This window comes from Perca flavescens, chromosome 4 (genome assembly GCF_004354835.1).
Source record: "Perca flavescens isolate YP-PL-M2 chromosome 4, PFLA_1.0, whole genome shotgun sequence".
Lineage (NCBI taxonomy): Eukaryota > Metazoa > Chordata > Actinopteri > Perciformes > Percidae > Perca > Perca flavescens.
In genome coordinates this window covers 37,349,416-37,370,277 of record NC_041334.1, presented here as the reverse complement: position 1 = coordinate 37,370,277, position 20,862 = coordinate 37,349,416, and the positions used below count along the sequence as shown (strand labels likewise).

At 40.5% G+C, this 20,862-nt stretch overlaps 1 protein-coding gene across 1 annotated transcript in view; it reads right to left on the bottom strand.

Annotated features, from left to right (window-relative positions):
* LOC114554385 (integrin alpha-5) overlaps positions 1-20,862 on the bottom strand; it is a 49,374-nt gene that overhangs the window by 7,022 nt on the left and 21,490 nt on the right. Inside the window, exons 11-22 of the mRNA XM_028576199.1 lie at positions 19,470-19,522; positions 16,580-16,788; positions 15,700-15,891; positions 15,571-15,616; positions 15,369-15,482; positions 13,323-13,378; positions 12,638-12,795; positions 11,176-11,313; positions 7,709-7,776; positions 3,587-3,737; positions 1,134-1,226; positions 627-706 (exon numbers count right to left, since the gene is read on the bottom strand). Coding sequence (XP_028432000.1) covers positions 627-706; positions 1,134-1,226; positions 3,587-3,737; positions 7,709-7,776; positions 11,176-11,313; positions 12,638-12,795; positions 13,323-13,378; positions 15,369-15,482; positions 15,571-15,616; positions 15,700-15,891; positions 16,580-16,788; positions 19,470-19,522 — 1,358 coding nt within the window. The remainder of the gene's footprint in view (positions 1-626; positions 707-1,133; positions 1,227-3,586; positions 3,738-7,708; positions 7,777-11,175; positions 11,314-12,637; positions 12,796-13,322; positions 13,379-15,368; positions 15,483-15,570; positions 15,617-15,699; positions 15,892-16,579; positions 16,789-19,469; positions 19,523-20,862) is intronic.

Below are 20,862 nucleotides of genomic sequence, written 5' to 3'. Positions count from 1 at the left end.
TCCCATAGAGGCAGGCAGATTTTTATTTTTAAAGGCCAGTTATTTCATGGAGATTGGCATGGGGTGCTTTCCATAAGATCATCTCTCAATGCAAATCAAACCAGCTATTAGGCTAACTGAAATAAAACCATGCCAATCTCTAGGTATGGTGAAGGGTATGTGATGATGGGGGGCTATTTTAATTCAAAATGCCAAGGGAACTTTATCAGGATGCATAGTATCCTGGATCCATGAAATAACTGGCCTATAAAAATAAAAATCTGCCTGCCTCTATGGGAATTTAACATAGGGGTGTACTTACTTATGCCCCCTGTATTTTAAGGAAGAATATTTATTTATTTACGATACATTATTCATTCACAAAGAAAATTGGTGTCCTTAAAGGTTGGATTTTTCCAATTTTTTTAAATTTAGGCATTAAGATCAATTTCCAAAAGATGTTTTTTTATTCCTCTTTTTAGTCAACTTTAGCATGGGTGTGTAAACTTATGCAAGCCACTGTATACATATACTGTATATACCTGCATAACATTGTGGTAACATCAAGACATGTTCTGACATGTAAGGACTTGCAGATAGCAAGTGAACCTATCTCACCATACAGTACTGTCTGAAAAGTGACCTACCTTCGTATTTGGAGCTCAAACTGTACAGTATTGTGAGTGTCCTTCAGTCTGGGCACAGTGAACCGAAGGCCAGCCCATAACTAGGAAATGACCCACAGAAAATGTTTACAATTAATCCAAGGAACATGAAAAAGGAATAATATAAAAATGAAAAAGATGTCTTGCATTTGACTTAGTTCAGATATTTAGTTTTTCAACACACACTCAATACTTTTCTAAATTTTCCTCAGTCATGGCCTCACCATAAACAGATAAAAAAATAGTAAATAGTCAAACAGAGCCTGAAATCTTGTCTGAAATATCCCCCCTGCTTTTGTAAACAAGGGATAATCTTTCTACATGAAATTTTGACTTACATTTTTTATGTTTTATCAGGTGAATTCAAAAACTGTTTGGGGTTTGTGTATGATTAACGCTATGCCAGAATGATTTGACTTGACTTAATTGTACTGAGACACAAAAACTGAACAAGGCCAAAGACAACATGTGGGCTTTGCCGGCTCTTACACTGGTACCAGACTTCATAGGGTTACCCAGATCACACAGGAGGTAGCGGGTCTGATTCTCGGCCTCATAGCTGCACGTCAGCTGAGTCAAGCTCTGAAGAGGACACAAAAACATAAAATACTGTCAACTTGGATATTAAGATTAGGACTAAGATCAGGACTGTGAAAAAACTATTGGCCCGATTTTCCTAAAACTTGGTGGAAGTGTGTAGAATGGGCCAAGTACAGCACTTTGGGCTGTTTCAAAGTGCTCTATAAATAAAGTTTGATTGATTGATTGAAGAAAGAACCTAATTCATTTTGAAGCGATTCCAAATCATGGAGTGGATACACAAATTATTTTTCCCTTTCATAACATTGCGAAGTAGGGCATTTGTGCTGCATTCATGTAATGTAGGAATAATCAGAAAAAAATAGTTGCTGACAGGGAAAATTCATGATGCATTAACATTGTGAGATAGTGCTTGCCTTGGCAGAGGTCCTCACTCTCCGAGTGCCCTTCTAGTTCATATATGTATTGATGTCTGGCAATGTTAATGAAAGTGAAAAGTAAATTGTGTATCCGTCTCGTGATTCAGATCCTCTCCAAAATTCAATGGGTTCTTCCTTGGCCTATACACCCTTCCGCCAAATTGTAACGAAAATCGGGCCAGTCGTTTTTCCGTAATCCTGCTGACAAACCAACAAACAGACAAACCAAACTGAAAACTAAACATCCTTGGCGGAGGTAATAAGGACACTATGAGTGAAACAACAATGGGAAAGAGAGGTGGACATTTAAATAACTGAAGACATGTTGCTGAATGCCTGGGAAACACAAACGTCCTCTATACCAACTCCTGGACCTGGAGCGACTTCTGTTGGAAAAATGTGATTCATTTTTCAAGTCTAAACAAACTGGCTCTCTGCTAGGCTGCTGGAGGGAATGTGGAGAAATCACGGTTGGTCATGCTCATGTTTTCTGGTCTTGTTCCCTCTATTCAGACGTTCTGGAAGGAAGTAGCAACAATCATCTCAAAAACTCCTAGGTTTTAGTATCAGTACAACTAGGGATGCACCGAATCCAGATTTTCGGGATTCAGCCGAATACCAAATCCACTGGTTAAGATTCTGCCGAATCCGAACCCGAATACGGACTCCTACTCCCAGTCCATTAACACAGTAAACACATTAATGAAGTAAACAACGTAATTCCTTTGCTGTACCTGAAGTTGCTGCATTTTGGCTGCTGTCTGTAGATTTCTAGATTCACAACTCGTATTCTTTCGGATGTTTCATACGCAAATGTTTTAACAGCGGCGATGTTGTGAATTGTTTAGAGTCCTTGTCACCACGAGCCAAATCATCATTGCAAATTGAACTTGTAGCTGGACTTGAATGGCCTTCTTTTGACTGAAAGTACTGCCAAATAACAACTTTTTCTGCTCCCGAGTTCCATTTTCACTTTCTCACAGCCTACTGCATTGAACGCTCCACCTACGTAAACAGGCTAAGTAAAGATGATACCAACCTCTTATAGATCTTGTTGGCAGCAAATTAAAAGATCATTACAAAATACTGGAAAAACTGTCCCACTGCTGGCCTTTCATAATATTGTTAAACACCTACATCTTCTAGAACAGATGACCTACTCCATATGACGTTTGGAAAAACGGCGCCTTTATTTAGCCAAAATGAGACAGATCTTTCATAACTAGCGTGTCAGTGTGCCATATTTTATTTTTAATTAGACAAATCTGCCTTGATTTACTGATCATCCATGAATGTAATATTTGTTTGCTGTTGTGTTTGTTGCTTCTTATTTGCGTTTTGCTTACTTTTCGTAAAATGTGAAAAAAACATTTATAAATAAAAAGTTAAAGAAAAAAGATTACTAGATAACGAAACACATAACCTAAAATAGTTTGCCTTCAGTTTTTTTAGATATCTCAATACATTACGGTGGACAGACAGTTTTTATGAAGAGGATTGTGATGTGTTTGGTTTATTTTTTGGCATATTTTCTTATGCTGTGTTTTCATTCTGCTCAGATACTGGTGGGAATGTCCACAGTGTGGGTCTTCCACATCACTTGCTGTGCTACTTTGTTGGAAACAAAAAACAAATGACGTGCAAACATACAAACAAACATTCATTGTTAGGAAATCCAGAGATGCGTAATTTTTACTTAAATTGGAGAATAATAATAATAATAATTCAGTAAAAAGTAAGTAAATAAATAAATAAAGTAACCAGTTGAACATTTTTCACTTGTCCAAAAAAGATTTCTACTTGTCCAAAGTCACTTTTTACTGGCCCCTGTACAAAAAAACAAGACGCTGCTTGCTTTTATCGTGGTACTCCAGCATTTGTTTTCTGTCTTGGACTTGAATATATATACATATATTTATGTATGCACACCTGAAAAAAACACAAAGCTAAAGTTATAGTTACAGTGAGAGTTGTGTGCCTCACCACATTGTTGCGCGCTATCCCGCTGTAGTCGGCCTCTGGGGGAAGCACCACATAGAGCTCGGCCTCGTACGCCCCTCCCTCTCCCTCGTTCCTGGCATTGAACGTCAGGCTCAAGGAGTTTTCATCACCCAGGTAAACCTCTGCTCTGTCACTGGGAGAGGAGAACCACAAGCACAACCACAACAAAGTTGTTGACAAAAAAAAGAAGTATTTTGAGCATGTCCATGCATACAAGTGTGCATATTGCAGTAATGTCTGCACAATGAATGTTACGTTAAAAAGATGTATTGCTCTGTGCCAGACAGAACAGAAAATGTAATTGTAAGTCCAGTTAGCGAGTCCAGTAAAACCTCAGCATTCTCCCAGTCCACTAATGTCCAATATGTGACAAAGCAAGGATACGTTAAACAACTGCGTATTTACACGGAGAACTATTCAGTCGTGCTTTTTTGTGCACCTGAGAAATGTAAGTTCAATATTCACTTTTGTTCTTTGCCCAGTTTTGGTCTCCATCAACTCCAATGATAAATGATAAATTTGTCTGGCTCTTTAGCTACTAAATGCTACACTTTATTCACCAGCTAGTTGCTAACTCTTAATGTCTGCTGTTTGGTGCTGGGCAGGGAGTGTATGGTGTTTTTTTTAATTTGTTTTAGAGCTTTTGCAATGACACTGAACCAAAACAGTAAAAACGAGGACCATATAAACAAAATAATGAGCTAAAGGTTGCTAAATGCTCCATTAAGCTGAGGAAAACTAGCCTAGAAATCTAGACGCACCCTATCGGCAGCAAATGTAATTTGCAGCCTAGAAGCTCTCTGTTGGCTTGTGAGCTGGAAAAGCCAAACTCTAGCTGGGCCAATCACATCGTGTATAGAGTCGGTGGGCGGGCATAACATAATGACGGCAGAGTTGCGACGGTTCTGCGTGAATTCCCTGCTACTTGAAAACAAAGAAGAAGGCTGCTGCTGCTGGCGAACAGTGGTCTTTGTAATCGGCTTCGGCCGCGACTCTGGAAGACTTGGAGTTCAGCTTTTCTTTGAGAAAAGAACAAAGAACGACAAATCATTCTTAAAAACGGAGGATTTGCCGGCCGGATAAAGCAAAAGTGTAATCTATGAACTAGCTCCGCTACCTTCTTCGTTGCTCTGGTTGGTTGTAGCGCTATCCTATTACATGCAGAGGAAATCTGAAAGACAACCGTTTATCCCGCCCCTCGGATTGAGCCCTGCCAATGGTGAGTTCCCAGACCCAACCTCTTGAGGTTGGTCTGGCCTGTCAGGCTAGAGAAAAACTGCAGAATCTGTTGATACTTCTATGTGGGTTCATCACTACGACAGACCCGTTCCTTGTTACACAGAGTCATTTGATCCAGGGCTAATATAAAAAAATAACTGGAAATGGGACAGAGGGGTTGGGACATATCTTGAAACTCCAGTGTGGATGATTTTGTTCCAAACACAGCAAGTGGAAAAGTGAAACAGAGATCTTAGAATAGTTAGTAGTTCAAGAACTTCATCAACACCTCTAATGCAATGGCCATTAAGATATCATATCACAGAGTCTGTATTTGTACATAGCTGTAGACTCTTTTTTGGGGTGTGTGTGTAGGGGGGTATTAAAAGTGGTATTTCCCATGAGTATCTATTACAAGTTTGTGTGAGTCTTGAAAAGGCCATTTTTATCTACAGCAATCAAAATGAACATTTCCAGCCTCTATTTGCTGGCTCAGTTTAGTTTGTGCTACCTCTTCTGCTGTGTTTTTTTGAAGTGACTCGGTGCAGGGCATGACCAAAATGCCCAAGAAGCAATTGTAAAACTTAATGAAAAGCAGGGACGGGAAGTCTTTTCCAGACAATGCATCTCTGTTTTAGACAGTCCCCAGAGGCCATTTTCTCCTGCATATCTGTCCATGACTGACCTGGGAAATGACCCAAATCTGATCACTGTGATTTGTCTCAGGAAACCAACCCCCCACCTTATTAAGCATGTTCACAGTGACGCCCCTGTGTGCAAACACACTTTCAGTGCAGTGATAAATCCTCTCGACACTCTCCGACACCAGCCCTCCCCCAACAGCTTCACTTGGTGGTAGTAAATTCATGTTTCTATTGAGCAGAAAGGGGAAAAAAGGCGTCTGGTTGAGGCTCATAATCAGGGTTCTTCTTTCATTCCCTGTTTCCTCCTCCCCCTTCCCCCCATCTTCAGAGGGTCTGGACGCACTGACCCCTCACTAGGTATAAGACAACCACCAGATGATTTTAATTAGGCCCAGGCAAGTTTAGCAAATGTAGAGGAAGCAGCGCTGATACCCTCACACCAACACTCAGCAGATCCTGAGAACAGACAGAAGTCTGCAGAGTATGGTTGAGATGTTAACAACACTGAGATTCATTTGTTGGCAAACTGGAACAGTGGATCATAAAGCTCATAAGAGCATAACTAAAGCCAGAGGATACAACTCAAACACGAGTGACAGGGACGCATGGTTGTCAATGTTAAACTTCCCACCGTTTGTGAGTTCTTGGCTAGCAAGACAAAAAATGCTGTGTCTTATAGTATGTCAGTGAAGGGAAATTCGGTTTAGTGAAAGTGCTGAATCATTAGAGTTTGGTCCCCTGGCAACGACAAATGCGGATCTTTGAGTTTTCGTGGGAGATTTTTTGCATGCACTGATTGTATTTCTGCAGCTAAGAGAAATCACATGGCCATGTAATGCAAAACACTCCTCATAACAGAGCGAGTCAGCGTTGGGAGGAGAGAGTCTGAGCGTGTGTGTGTTCACTTTCTGAATAGCGACTTCCTTTCACGAACAAGGATACATGATCAATTAATACTAACATGTGTTTATCATTCCTCTATATGTTATGAGCTGTAAACACAGCTTTATAACTCTGTCTCAGAGATGCTCTGAGACACAGAGTCATGTTTCTTCATATGGTTTCAACGCTTCTTCCCTTTGATTATCTTTCACCAAACTCACTGTCTCTCCCTGCAGATAAGGCGGGCAGCTATGGCAACAATACTTATGCTTCATTCATTTTTCAATAGTTAACTCACAGAAGAAACTGACCCTGAGTTTAAAGATACTGTGTGGTGTTCTGTAAGCAAAAACAGGAATGTTTACCTTCAGTTTTTCTCACCAAAACGCAATGTATGTATCCTTATCCTGTTCAAAAATATTAAAACATACTGTATGTTTGAATGCATTTACTTCCTCATAAAACCTTTGTAAAACTGAGTTTTTTGTGTTTGCATTTATTTATTGTGCAAGTCATTATGATCAGTGGAATAATATGGAACCATCCACAGAATTGTTTTTCGTGTCACTTGTGAAGTTTCCCAAGTGCCATTGATTTTTTTTTCCAAAGACAATGTTATGTGAGTCACAGTTTTGACAGGAGCACTTTGACGAATGGGCTTGAAGCTCTCCCAGTTGACTCATCAGTCCAAAAGATTATCAAAGTGTGTTTGTGAGTAGGGCCCAAAAAGATGCTAGAATGAATAGATGTGGATGTGGGGAGGGGCCCATAGAGAATGCCTTTCTAGGGCCCAGGACTTTGTGCTGCACCCCTGCTTGTACTGAAGCATTTAGCAGCTATAGAGGCAGACATTTCCCTCAACTGGTGGTGGAGACCAAAAACAGAGGTAAAAGGAGAGTGAATATTGGACTTACTGTCATGTTTATGAAACATGACTCCTAATGAATTTCAAGATTACAGCTTGTTCTGTCTCCCTCAAGTGGCCCAAATAACTCAATTAATACTGGTTTAAACGGTATAGCCTATGCTGTGGCAATACTTTTGTTTGCGGTACCAGTAAGTTGTGGTATTTACTTTGTCCATCCAGCCAAGACTGCAACTGCTGCTAATGCTAAATATGCAGTTCTTCTTGAAGAAAACCAGAACTATGAAATGCATCACTTATCAAGTACAGCAGAGGAAAGACCCACCAGACACATGGCAAATGTAGGAGCTTTCCTTCTTATAGGTTGAATTTCTGTTGTGTTTTATCAGTCACAGACGGGACAAAAGACTGTAGCAGATAGCAAAGCATGACCGGAAGGTTTACGTCTTTGTTTGTTGAATCAGGTAAAGTAATAGAACCGGGATTTCCCCTCACCCATAAACAGCCAGCTTGAGGTCAGGGACGCAGATGTTGTCCTCTCCACAATCCAGTTGAATCTGGGCCTGAAAAAGAAAGATACAGATAAATGGAGGGAAGAGGGAGGAGTGAGGGATGGTTATGATAGGTGAAAGAGAGACTGGTATCTTGGGAACAGAGTCCAAAGGTAAGGAGAGAGAAAAGCCTTTGAGGGACAGGATGTTTACAGAAGCCAGCACACTAGATTCATGATTTAATGAAAGGATGTGAGAGGATATAGACTATACATCGCCTCCATGTATGCACAAAACTGTAACAATATTTGCAACAACCAGATGCCAAGAAGTTGTGTGAAAGCAGCATCCTTTCATGTTTGCTGGAGTAATACTGTATGTGCTTCACATGTGGGAACGAAGAAAAGGAAGAATAAAGAAAACATGGTGAAGGTTTATGAGAATGAAAGGATGATGAATTCCCTTTAAACAAGTATTACATTTTTGTGGATAAGCCTCGTTCACAAAGAGTGAAAACCTCACATTTAAAAGAGAGCAGGGCTTAATCTGCTCTTTAGTCTTTCATGACAGATGATTTGGTGAAAACCACAGTAAAAGATAAATGTGATTTGATTTGGCGGCATTGTCTTTTCCAGTGTGTCGCTACAGCTTTTTGCTTTATTCTCTCTTTTGTTCTTTTCTGTCTTCACCATTTCTCCCATGTAGCTCCATATAGTGTCATTGTTGCCATACCCTCATCTCTCCAACATATGGGAAACATTAGATTCCAAAAGAATGCTACAGAGAGCAAAGAATCAGCCTGGCAATGGTTTACAGTGTCTCAGTGGAGATTCCTCATTTAAGTCCCATGGTTTTACATCTCCTCAGGACTCAAGAGGCTATCGCTCATTTAACACCAGACATACACGCGCGCACACACTCTGTAATAGACTTACTAAGATCAAGTGATGACTCCCAACTTATCTTCCCTCCCTTCTAACCACTTTTCATCTCTTTTTCACTTTCATCTCTTCATCTGCCCATACGTTTGATCCATGTGATCCATGTTTCCCTCCAGCTCTTAAGGGAATACTTCCCACTGCTGGCCTGTTGGTCAACTTCAAAATATGAAATGCTGAAAACAGAGGCATCAAAATCATTCCTGGCAGACCACTGACTATGGCATTGAGTGTTAAAACGTGTTAAAGCTTTAGTGCGTAACTTTTTGATATTAATGAACTAGAGGATGGATAGGTTCGGACAGATATTTAGAAATGATGTTCGGGTTCGGGTCGGCCTCGGTCACATCAGCGCGATAAGGCATTGAACATTTTAAATTTAAAACAGCTTATTACGTAAGTAGCCAATGGGCCTCTTTCACTTGATGCAAAGGTTCGTTTTTCTGATTAAAATAAATTAAAAATATCACCAGACCAGTCGAACGACGAACCAGTAACGTGCTTGAGCTACGTTACTTGTTACTGATTGCACGGCGTCCGTCGTTCGACTGGTTGTAACGTGAACTCTACTGTCTTTATAATCTATCTTTTTAATAAACTGTCTGTACACTTACAAAGTTCTCAATACTTCAGTTTACATGTAGGGACCCTCATTATGCTACCGTGGAAGTAAGGTGCTATTTTGAGCCTTGTTAGTGGTGTAAAAATAGCAATTTCTTTTTACTTTAAACACGCCCCGACGACTAGCGTTATAAGCTAATTAGCGGTTTGCTGCTAAAACTGGTCACATTCGATTAGCATGAAAACATATCCCAGAGAACGGTCGACTCGGTACACATGTGTTATTAACCCCTAGGTTCATTTTGTCCTTTAAGCTAACACATCAATGGATGAAAAGCCTGTTGAGTCCCTTCACATACTAGAGGAGAAGGGAGAACAACAACAGATACAATTCAAATTGTTGCCTTTAAGGTTGAAAGAAGTTGGTGTATTCTGTTAAAAACAAGTACATGATGCACACACTCCCGCAGCCACATCACACTCACTTCACCTTATATCACTCACATAAACATGCGCACGTTTTCGGGCTCTGGCTCTTGCCTGGTGGAGGAGACCACTGGCAACATACATAAACAAACCACAACCAGATGTCTGCGAGCCGAGCGCCGCTCCACCCAAACGGAGCTGTCAGTCCTCCCTCTGTGTTTTTGCAGAGGCATGACTCGCCAGTCCTCCATAAAGCTTCCAACTCTTCACATAGGACACAAAAAACACTACCGATGGAACCAGAGGGCAGTAATCAGATCATGCTCTACCAGGGCTGACCCTCAACCCCTAACCATATGGGGTTCGGCACTTTAGATGGGCCTTTTACATTTGATGTCAGTTTTAAAATGGCGGCCTATAACCTCCGTCTTCGCCATACAAATAAATGTCCTGCATGCAAAACGTAAACAGTGGGAGATGTGTTGTGGTTTGGAGGGGGAAGTTAAACTTGTGTAATACAGAAAACCACTGTGTAAGTAATCGCCATTCGACCATGATTTTAGATAGTTTGGTACCGTTTTGTGAAAATGTTCATCATGCCGTCTGTTATGCTCCCTCTCCACTGGTAATCGCTGTGGTGACTACATGTTTAGTTCATGACATGCAAGGCGTGCGGCCATATAAGTGTAGCGGTCTAGAGATGTTCAGTGTGGTAATGTAATATATGGATACAGTTCACAACTCTACACAGATATATACTTCACATATTCGAGAGTTGAGCTCCCAAGAAGAATTGAAAGAGAACAGTGCTTCATGGATTTCCAGGTTAGACATTTTGGGGAAATTTCTCAACCTGGATATTTCTGACATGCATTTATTGCACATCATTTTTACGCAGGATCCACTATATGCTAAGCAAGATTACTTTTAAATATTTAAACTAGAAATATAGCAATACCTCAATCTATCATTTTGTTTCACCTACAGGCTAGAGCGTAATTTCCACTGGGGAGGGGGGGCATGTCCCCCCCACTTTTCAAAATCCTGGAAATGGAAATTCAAATCAAAAACAAGTTTATGGCAGACAACCTGTTTTGTTTCCTTTATTCTTTATTCTATTCTTTATTTTCAAACATGTAGGAACGAATGAAATAAACAATATCATCGAACTCACCAAAGCTAAGATTACAGTACTGATATCTCACAATATCTCACACTTGCCGGTTGTCATAGTAACACAATATGCTTTTTTTTCCAGGTTCACAGCAGGTGATGTAAGTAAGTAATGTCACTGTAATAATACATCACATAACAGTAAACTTCTGGCTAAACAATAATAATGCACTATGCGCAAAATTTAATGCAAAAGTTAGAAAATAACAAAAAATACTGAAAACGTCAACTATGTCATGAAAAACAATAATTATGAAATGTTTGTAAAACATTTGGAGAAAACCGATCTACAGTACATGACAAAACATACTGCGGACCCGTTATGTGACTAAGGTTTTGTGAATTATTTTGTAGCCTGAGTTAATGTACATACCTTCTGCTCTATACGCTGTTCCGTCTCATAATTCAGGATTGGTCTGAGGCCATGCTGGTCCACTGGGGCATGAGGATCCAGACTGAAGTTAAGGCTGATGAAAATGGGAGAAAGTAAATCCCGAAACTCTTCTTCACTCTGCAACAGAGAAAGATGATGTGAGTAACGGACGTGAATGACACAAATCCATATGTTGTCTGTTGTCTGTTGTATCAATATCTGTTCTCAATACAGATACAAAAATATTGGGAAAACAAGCTGACACTTCCGATGAGGGTCAAAAGATAGTTAGAAATGTGTAGTCGGCATAGGAATTGGAATAATAGGAATAGGAATTTCCAGCCGATTATTGTGAAACACTCTTTCATGTAAATGTGCAAGAAAATTGTCAGATTAAAGCTTTAGTGCGTAACTTTTTGATATTAATGAACGTCCGTTACATTCAAGCCGTTGCCAAATGAGTTGCTCCAAAGCTAATTAAGACCATCAGCTCCACACAACTCTCTCTGGATTTCTCAGTATGGCTATGTGCAGAAGATTGTGGCGTCCGGCGACTTTTGTGCGCAGAAAATCGAGCTAAGATAATGACCTCTTCTGAAAAGCCCATCCTGTTTTTTAAATCCTCCGTGTCCTCCTTGGCTACTAGCAACTGTGTGAAGGAGGGGTGGGGGGGTGGTGCGCGATCACGGAAAACTTGTGTATTGTGGACGAGCCGACACTGTTGTTGTCATTACTTATAATTCCTCATGCAGGAGACAGACACTACACACTATAGCTTTATCTAAAATCAAAAGCAGATTTCACAGCAACTATTGGCCTAGATGCAGGATTAAGTCTGTTTTCAGTTTCTCTAAGATGTGACATGAATTCTGTTTAACCAGCCACAATGATGTGGCCTCTTTAAAGAAAGTCTGAAAGGAAGAAATGGTGTACAAACAGATAAGTGTTGACTGACGGGTTAGTGGAATGGTTTGCAGTTTTTACTCAAACCATCTCTTATGCTGTCAAAGAGCAAAGTGCTCTGATCATTATGCCCTTACAATGAACATTTATACATATGACCTAAGTGTTTTTGGCAAGCATTCACTTTGATCAAGCCACCACTGAGTGATGAGAAGATTGGTACTGTACTAGTTTCCCCTCAAATAGCACTTTTAACAGCAACTTCAAACCCTGTCTATTAGGAAATGACTTTAACCTCTGTCCTGCCGGCGAGTTAATTACATTCACCTGGTTCTGCAGATGCAACATAGTCTCTGATTAGATGGCTTGAATGAAAACCGGTGGGGCTCTGGCTCTTGAGGGCCAAGATTAAGCACTGGAAAATTTGTGAAAGATATATAAGGCCTAGTCTTGAGATGATTGGCCTAAGAAATAGTTAGTGCACAATATGTTTATGTCAGTAAAATTTGACAGAAATTATAGGAAAATAGAGGTATTAGAGACCGCAAGTGGGACTGACCCGCAGATAGATCTTGGCTTCATGGCATGAGCGTTCTCCATTGGTGAGGCTGAGGGTTTTAAGAAGACTGGGCTGCTGGCTGTCCAGGAACAGAGTCCTCCTGATGGCCTCCTTCTGGTTCTGCTTCACACTGTCTAACTGAACCTCCACCACGAAGTCTTGAAAACATAAAGACACACACACACACACACACACACACACACACACAGGGTAAGAAACAGTGAACATGTACATCGTCTGTGGCTGTATTGAATAAAACAATGCATGTGAAATGTATGCATAGGCACACAAACACATATTTGCACAGACATATGTATATATGCATACCTCGCCACATGCAAATGCTCACACATACAGTAGTAAAATGTATTATGTTAAAGCACCTTTGCTCTCCGTGCAGTATACAGAAAGAGGGCATTGCTGCTGCCCACATGACAACAACTATGCAGAGAACACAGACAATACACACCCGCGCACTTAAAATAAACACACACACACTTTTCTAAACTGTCGGAGCCCACCAAGTTACCCTGTGTTTACAGGATTGTTCTTTTATCTTGATCTTAACTGCCAAATTGACCACAGTGGAGTCCAGAATACTTGGCTGTACAGAGAAAGCAAGGTAATAGGTACCATGTGTGTGTGTGTGTGTGTGTGTGTGTGTGTGTGTGTGTGTGTGTCTCACCTAGACGAGAGGGGTGGTGCTTCCCACTAGCCAGCAGGCAGAAACTGACGCTGACACTGGAAATTAAACACAGACAAAAATATGGAGGAGAAAAACTTGAGCATTGAGCTTATACATGTGTTAACACTCATTTGAGGTATTTCTGTATATTATTCAATTTTATTAAAATACATAACCTTTAAGATTTTCATGAAAATCCAACCCCATGTTTGATACAATTTACGGTCGACATTTTTTCTGCAATAGCCATTCAATGTATTTACACTCAGTAATTACCTTTCTATATAGAAGTTTTTATTGGTAGTGGCAGGGTTGGCCATTCCCACACTGTTTTCAGATTTCACAGAGAAAAACCACGTAGCATGTAATCCAGCGTTATTGTTTACCATTTCATCTCACTGATATCAGCCTCACTGTTTACTCTCGTTGAAGCTTTGTTCATACTTCTAGACAGACATGGATGTGGACAGCTACGAACGTGTAACACACATGCAAACTGGAAACAAGATCGCAACCTTGCGACGAACAAGTTTAAAAAAGTTAAAAAGTGGCTTTTTAACTTTGTGAGACCACTTAACAAGAATAAGAGGATGTGGAAAACAGCAGTACATGAAACAATGTGTCTGTCATGTCCTGTTTGCACTGTTCACAAACTGCTCCAAACAGCTCTATTGTAGTCCAGCCTTTACTTCAGAGACAAAAGTGGTCACTTTGTAACACACGTTATAATGCTCGCCTAGCTGCTGGCATGGCCCGCCCTCATACCAAGCAAGTTAAAGCGGAGGCCCGAAGAGTTCAGATAGTTGTATCGCCATGTCCAGAATTAAAACGTTACGTATGAAAGACAAATTTTTTAACATTTAAATAACTTACCACTCTGAAAACCTTGGTCCAGTCTATGTTGCGAAGCATGTCGGGTTGTTCTGCCTGTGTTTCGGGATCAGACTCGGGTTCGAACATTGTACGGCTGAGCCAAAGTGGTTACCGGCTGAAGCGGGTTTGTTTTGGATCACACTACTCTGCTTCTGACTGGCTAGGAGTCCTTACCTAGCTACTGCGCATGTGCGACTCCCAACAAAGATGGAACAGAAGGGAGATGTCTCACTCTGTAGCTAAAACAGAGAGCTCAACACACAGGTTGAAAAGAGGAGCTGCAGCAATGTGCAGTATGACAAAAATATGGTGTTTTCTGAAAATGAAACCATGTAAACTAATTCTGGTACAACCAATAAATACAATTATGAACCTAAACATTTGCATAATATGAGGTATTTAAGTAAGTAAACATGTCAATTTATGGGTGGCTGTATCGCATTAAGGGAATGTACACCTCATGCTGTGTAAGGAGTCTTGTTGATGCAACATATCAACAATACCTCATTCATAGAGAAAAAAAAAGTTACTAGCCTTTTCCAACCTTTTCAATGTTAATACCTGCACTCAACACTCCACTGTGTCATCTTACTATATGACTATCCCACCTTTCTCTGCTCCATTCATCTCCTTTTTGTTACCAAGGCAGCGAAAACACCAATAAACATGAAAACCATTACTAGTATCAAACTACAGGGCAGATACTTAAACGGCAGCCAGTTAGGCAAATCCCTCTTACGGCAGTCTAAAAATGTTCCACATTTAATACAACGGTTAAAATGGCTTGGAAATGGAAATGGCTTCATTGAGATGGAAAGCGGGGCAAATTTTCCCTTTTTTTTCCCACTGAATCTAAGAATACTGTGTAGTTCAGAGCAGCTTGGACAGGAAACTGGCAAACATGAGGTCATTTGACATTCTCGTAAGGCACAGTTTGGAAAGCTAAAACTGAACTAATGTGTGTGTTACATAACATTTGCAAGACTTTCCATGTTCTGTTATTGTCGAGAGCTCTTTATCTACTCGTAAACTCCTAAGCTTTTCATTAAACCATTAAAGATAGTTCCGCTACAAGGACAAATGCTGTATGTTGGCTCAAAACGGTGTATAATCTTCCTATTAAGATGTAAAGTTGATCTGAACTTTTTTAAGGAAACTTGTTGACATCCATACCAAGAGACAGCAATGGTTTCCTTTTCTGTGATCAGCTCACAAGTCTTCTCCTCCTGGTTGAACATGGTCGGCTGCACTGTCAGAGACGCACTGGCACTCACGATTGGCCGAGCCCTATCCAAGAGACAGACCATGAAAGAATAAGAATAAAAAGTAAAGGGCTAATGCATTTGTTACTACACTCCTACGTGCTTTAACATACCTGTATAGCACTGCTTTATCAACCCCAAAAGCACCAACAATCAGATCTGCATGAGGGGAGAGTAAGTTTAATGAAGATATCAGAGAAGATAAAGTGTTAATAGATGCCTGGTGACGGACAATTATCTACCTGGGTAGCCGTTTTGATCCAGATCTTTGTTGCCTCGCAGGGCGAAGCCAAAACTGGCCGGGAAAGAGCTGGAAGCCCATTGGCCAGTGAGAGTCTGGGAGGGCGTTTCCATCAGTCCTCCGGCATGACCATTATAAATGAGAACCAATCCATGCTGCTCATCTCCTCCATAAGGACAGCCTATGGCCATGTCTGATTGTAAACAGGAACAACACGCCACTGTAAATACTGTATATATATATATATATATATATATATATATATATATATATATATATATATATATATAACCCCAGTGAGTCCAGCACAATGTACTGAAAGTCCTCATAAACAACAACCATCGCAGGCCATGGTGGGACTAGTGGTTTTGCGGGCCAGCTTTCTTTTAAGATGATTTATTCTTTAGACTTTGGCTTCATGATTGAAGAAAACACAGAAAAACAGACTCTTTCAGTACATCAGTAGGTTAGAATAGTATATAAGCTGGTTTAAACTTGCTGAAACATTTAAAGGTGCTGTAGGTAGGATTGTGAAGATCCAGGACTTAGCCGTCCGTTCCCCCTTTCTGCTAAAGCCCAACCGGTTTCCTAAGCCCCTCCCCCCACAAGGGAGAATGAATGCGTGTGCATGAGCAGTGATTGACATGCAGATTTTTGCAAATCACATTACAGGCTGTAGGTGGTGCTAGAGGAGCTGGATTTGATTTTAAAAAGCAAAACATTTGATAGTTTAAGCTTCTCCAATTTGAGGATTTGCTTTTCACTGCTTTATATCATTGTAAATTCAATATCTTTCTGTTTTCCCCTCTTAATTTCCCCCATTAATAGCCATACCTCCGGCGGCACCAGAACTATCCCATAAACGAACGTGGCACACCTACCGTTGAATCCATCCTGGTTGAGATCCCCCAGCGGAGCGAGCGAGGTGCCGAACCTGCTGAAGGCCTGTTGACCCAGGAGGTGGGACTGGCTTGGCTCCAGCAGCAGAGGGCCTCTCTGGAGGTACACATACACCTTACCCAGCTCCTCCAGACGGCCACTGAACCCTCGACGCATGAACATTGGAGCTCCCACCACCAGGTCATCCAAACTGGGGGCGGGGGGGGGGGCAAAAGACAAAGAGACATAGTTAAACTGGATTTTAGCGCCAAAGTGTCTTTAGCACATTTGGTTTTATTTGGTAAAGCCTCTAAACACAAACAGGTGATTTCATTTGTTATTCTGGTTTATAAGACCTCTGCTCTGGTTAAAGGTGGGCCGGAGCTCAGATGGGAACTTATTAGGTCACAAATCTTTTCCACCAATAACAATAATAAAGCTGTCATTTGTCCTGCCCTATCAGATGCAACAACTAGTTGTCAATCAGTCTAGACATACACACACAGTCCTGGGAACAGGTCCAATCAGCCAGATTAACTGATAACTAAACCTGTTTGAGTCATGACTCACTCAGATCTTTCACCCATGTCTTTAAATTGACTCATGAGTCGCCAGTCTCTAGTATCATTAACTTGGATCAGTTGGGTCCAACTACAATTCAATCTAAAATGATAACAGCGCCACACACAAACCTCTTGCAACATTAGCTACTACTAGTCCTAGCCATATTAGCTACCAAAAGCTTTATAACTTACAATTTCGTAGGCAACCACAACTCCAAAAATCAACTCAAGCGACTGAGTGAGCAGAGACAGTCCGAGATTAGGAACTTCCCGCAGAGCCGGAAACATTGCAAGCTCGCAGACCATGGGACTCATGAGCTCATTTTTAGACTTCTGTAAGGTGGAGGGTGGGGGTGTAATAACATAAGCATGAGTCTGTAATAACCACAGGAGGTTTTAGAGGTAAAAACTGAATCACACATCCTGATTGTGACTCACTGATACTAAATAAATAGCAATATAAACAAAGACTAAATAAAAGCATAGAGACACAATCACGAACCACAGTGGAACACAAAGGAACTTGAACTCACCAACATATTTATAGAAAGTGATTCATCGAAGTAAATGAGTTTGTCTTATGTTTACAGCGCTCTGGAGTAAGTAATTAGAAATGTATGGCTCATCTGTGCCAGGGAGTCGGTGACAGTGAAGTTCACGGACGTAGTAGCTAAATGTGTCGATGGAAAATAGTTGATGGATTTTTTCAGCCGATTTTAGTATCTGTTAGAACATTGAGCTAGCAAGGCAGTTTTGTGTTTGTGCGGTATTTATTCAGTTTGGGAAATCCCACAATCTCTACAAAGCTAACGTTAGCTCAAGTTGGCTGGCTGACTCAGCAGGGACTACAAATCCTCACATGCTTTTTTAGTTTGAGAGTGAACTGCCCCACATTATAAATACAGTTTGAATATATCTTTTTTGTTTGTTGGCAATGTCATTATTGGCAAATAAAATAAACTTTAAATGGCTGCAATGTATATTCCACACTCGGAATCAGTTCAAACAGAAGACAAAGGATTATTGGGACTGAGCCTTCTTCCATGGACACAATATACACTCAGTGATGCCAAGAAAAGAGCAGAGAGCATCATTAGAGACTCACTTCACCCAGCGTAGTCTCTGCTCAGACACAAACACTGCACATACAGACTCAGGGCCCTATCTTGCACCCAGCGCAATTGCCTTTGTACACCGACTTTTGCCTCCACAGACTCAAGTCGGGAAAATTCGGAAATGAACTTGCGCTCCTGGGGGCGGTTCAGCAAAAAGAGTTCCGGTGCAAACGTTCCCTGGTGCTATTTTGCAGTTTCAGAAAAAAATTCCCCTACTGACCAGGAAAAACCTGGTCTAAAGTCAGTGGCGCGTTATTCAGATGCCATTTTAAGGGCGCAAGAGTCATTTATTCCGCCGGTATAATAGCAACAGCGCCTGAGATCCGCCCACAAAGCTACTTGCGTTTGGCGTTTGATACTTGCGTTTCAGATCGTAAAAATAGGGCCCTTGGACACAGCAGAGCCGACAGTATGACTACACATAAATCACGGTTCTATAACAGTTTCTTCCCTGCCACAGTCAGACTGATGGCAAAAACATGATAAAACACTGAACAATTCACTGTTATTAAATGTGCAATAATCCTCACTACCTCACTCTACTGTGAAATACTACAGTGCAACATTTGCAATATTTATGCGTTACAAATGCAATATCCCCCATAGTTGTATCCTCCAGTTACAGTATTCATAATGTCTTATATTTTTTTCACTTTTGCATTATTGTATAGTATCTTTTTTGTCTTATTTTATTCTAATGTATAATCTTTTACTATTTTAGTGGGTGTGCTTTTCTTTTCTTTGACCCTAACTCTTTTTACATGACTCATAGAGCCTGCGCAAGAACTCCAATGACCCCGGACTGTTTGGTGTATAAACAAATGGCAAATAAAGAAATCTCTTGAAATAATTATTTTTAAAGGCTACTGTACACTGTCACACTTTCTTTTTTTAATGTTGTGCCTCTGCCAGGTTTAGGGAAGTGAAATTGACCAATGGAGCACTTTACGCTGAGAGGAACTTCAGACAGAATGAGAGAACGGAGTATTTTTCAGATATTCCCATGACACATTAGAGAGTGACAGGGTGACTGAACTGAAGCATGGGGAACTTCCAAAAAGTCACACGTTGTTTCGGTGAACTCATCCTTCATTTTTAGTCTCTTGTTTTAGCTTACACGTCTCTCCCTTCTCTTGTCATTTCACCCATTTTGTCTCCCTTTCCCCATTTTTATTTTTGCCATCATCTGTCTCACCGTCACCCCATCCACTCACCCATCGTTGTTGATGTCGGTGGCTGCCACTGCGTAGCCGAAGTAGGACCCCATCTGGAACACATTACAAACAAGACCCAGTTAGCCTGTAATCACACCACAGTGCATTGATCCATTTCTTTTCTGTCATTTTCTTTTTTTCACGTCCTTTTTCTCTTTTGTACCCTATACCACCACCACCCCCAGAAGCTTTCCTCTTCAATCTCTCAATCCCACAATCCCCTGGGGTGTCCTCTTCTCCCTTTTCATGGAGCTCAGTCTTAGAGCTTCTGTAAGCTTGAGGAGAGAGGTAGGGGGTCTGGGGATCGTGGACCTTAAACTCCTTTAAAACTCATTTAGATGAAATACTCATGGGGCTTGGGTTTTTCCGGTTTAATTTCAGAGCGTGTACGATAAATTAGGGTCACGTTACATCCTTGGGTGACTCTCACTTCAAAGTGATTCGTAGCTTTCACAGAAAGGAGTTTGGAGACCCTTGTGAAAAACAAGAATATTGGGGTTGTCTTCATACATCGCACATGCAAAATAGCTCACATCAACATAAATCAAACTGAGGCTCAGGACAAAGTTCAAATATCCTGCTTTGCCAGATACATTCACACTCTTAGAAATACGATCAACATTTGCTACAGAGATTAACCACCGGGAATGTTCATCTGAGGTGAGATCAGCAAGCTAAGAAATGTCGTCATGAGCCATATTTAGGAAGTGACTGATTTTTTTATGAAAGTAGTAGTAATAGAAGTATTAGTGTTTAAGCCTGCAATAAGTGCTAACATAATGCCCACATCAGCTTGATAGGGCTAAAATATGTAAATGTTGTGTTAGCCTATTCTGCTGCTCCTAAGTTGCCAAAAAAGTAGTTACAGCAGACTCAAATTAGGGTAAGGTATCGTCAATAATTTCCGAAATCGATTCAGTTCGGATTCACAAGATACCGAGGTTTCAACAAGGTTTCTGATTGGATACAATATGAATTAGAATTTACGTTAGAATACTAATTTTGCTTGGATATAAAAAAAAAAATCTCAGGGAACTTGTGTTGTAAATTGTAAAAGCAAGGTGTAACTTGAATGTGTTGTAAATTGTAAAAGCAAAAATCTACAATTTTAATCATATGTACAAAAAAGAAAGACAATTTTCTGAAAATCACATCATGTTTATTAAAATTGATAACCAGACAGTAAACAAACAGTACTATCTTATCTCATCTTATCTCATCTTATCTTGAATCCAAAGTGAAATTGAACCTAAAAAACTGTGAAATTGCAACTCATGGCCTGTCACGTGATGCCATATACAGTATTAAAAGATCGATTTTTGGAACTTTATTCATCAATATCATATCACTCAAACAAAGATCGATTTTGATTGGAGAATCGATTATTTTAACC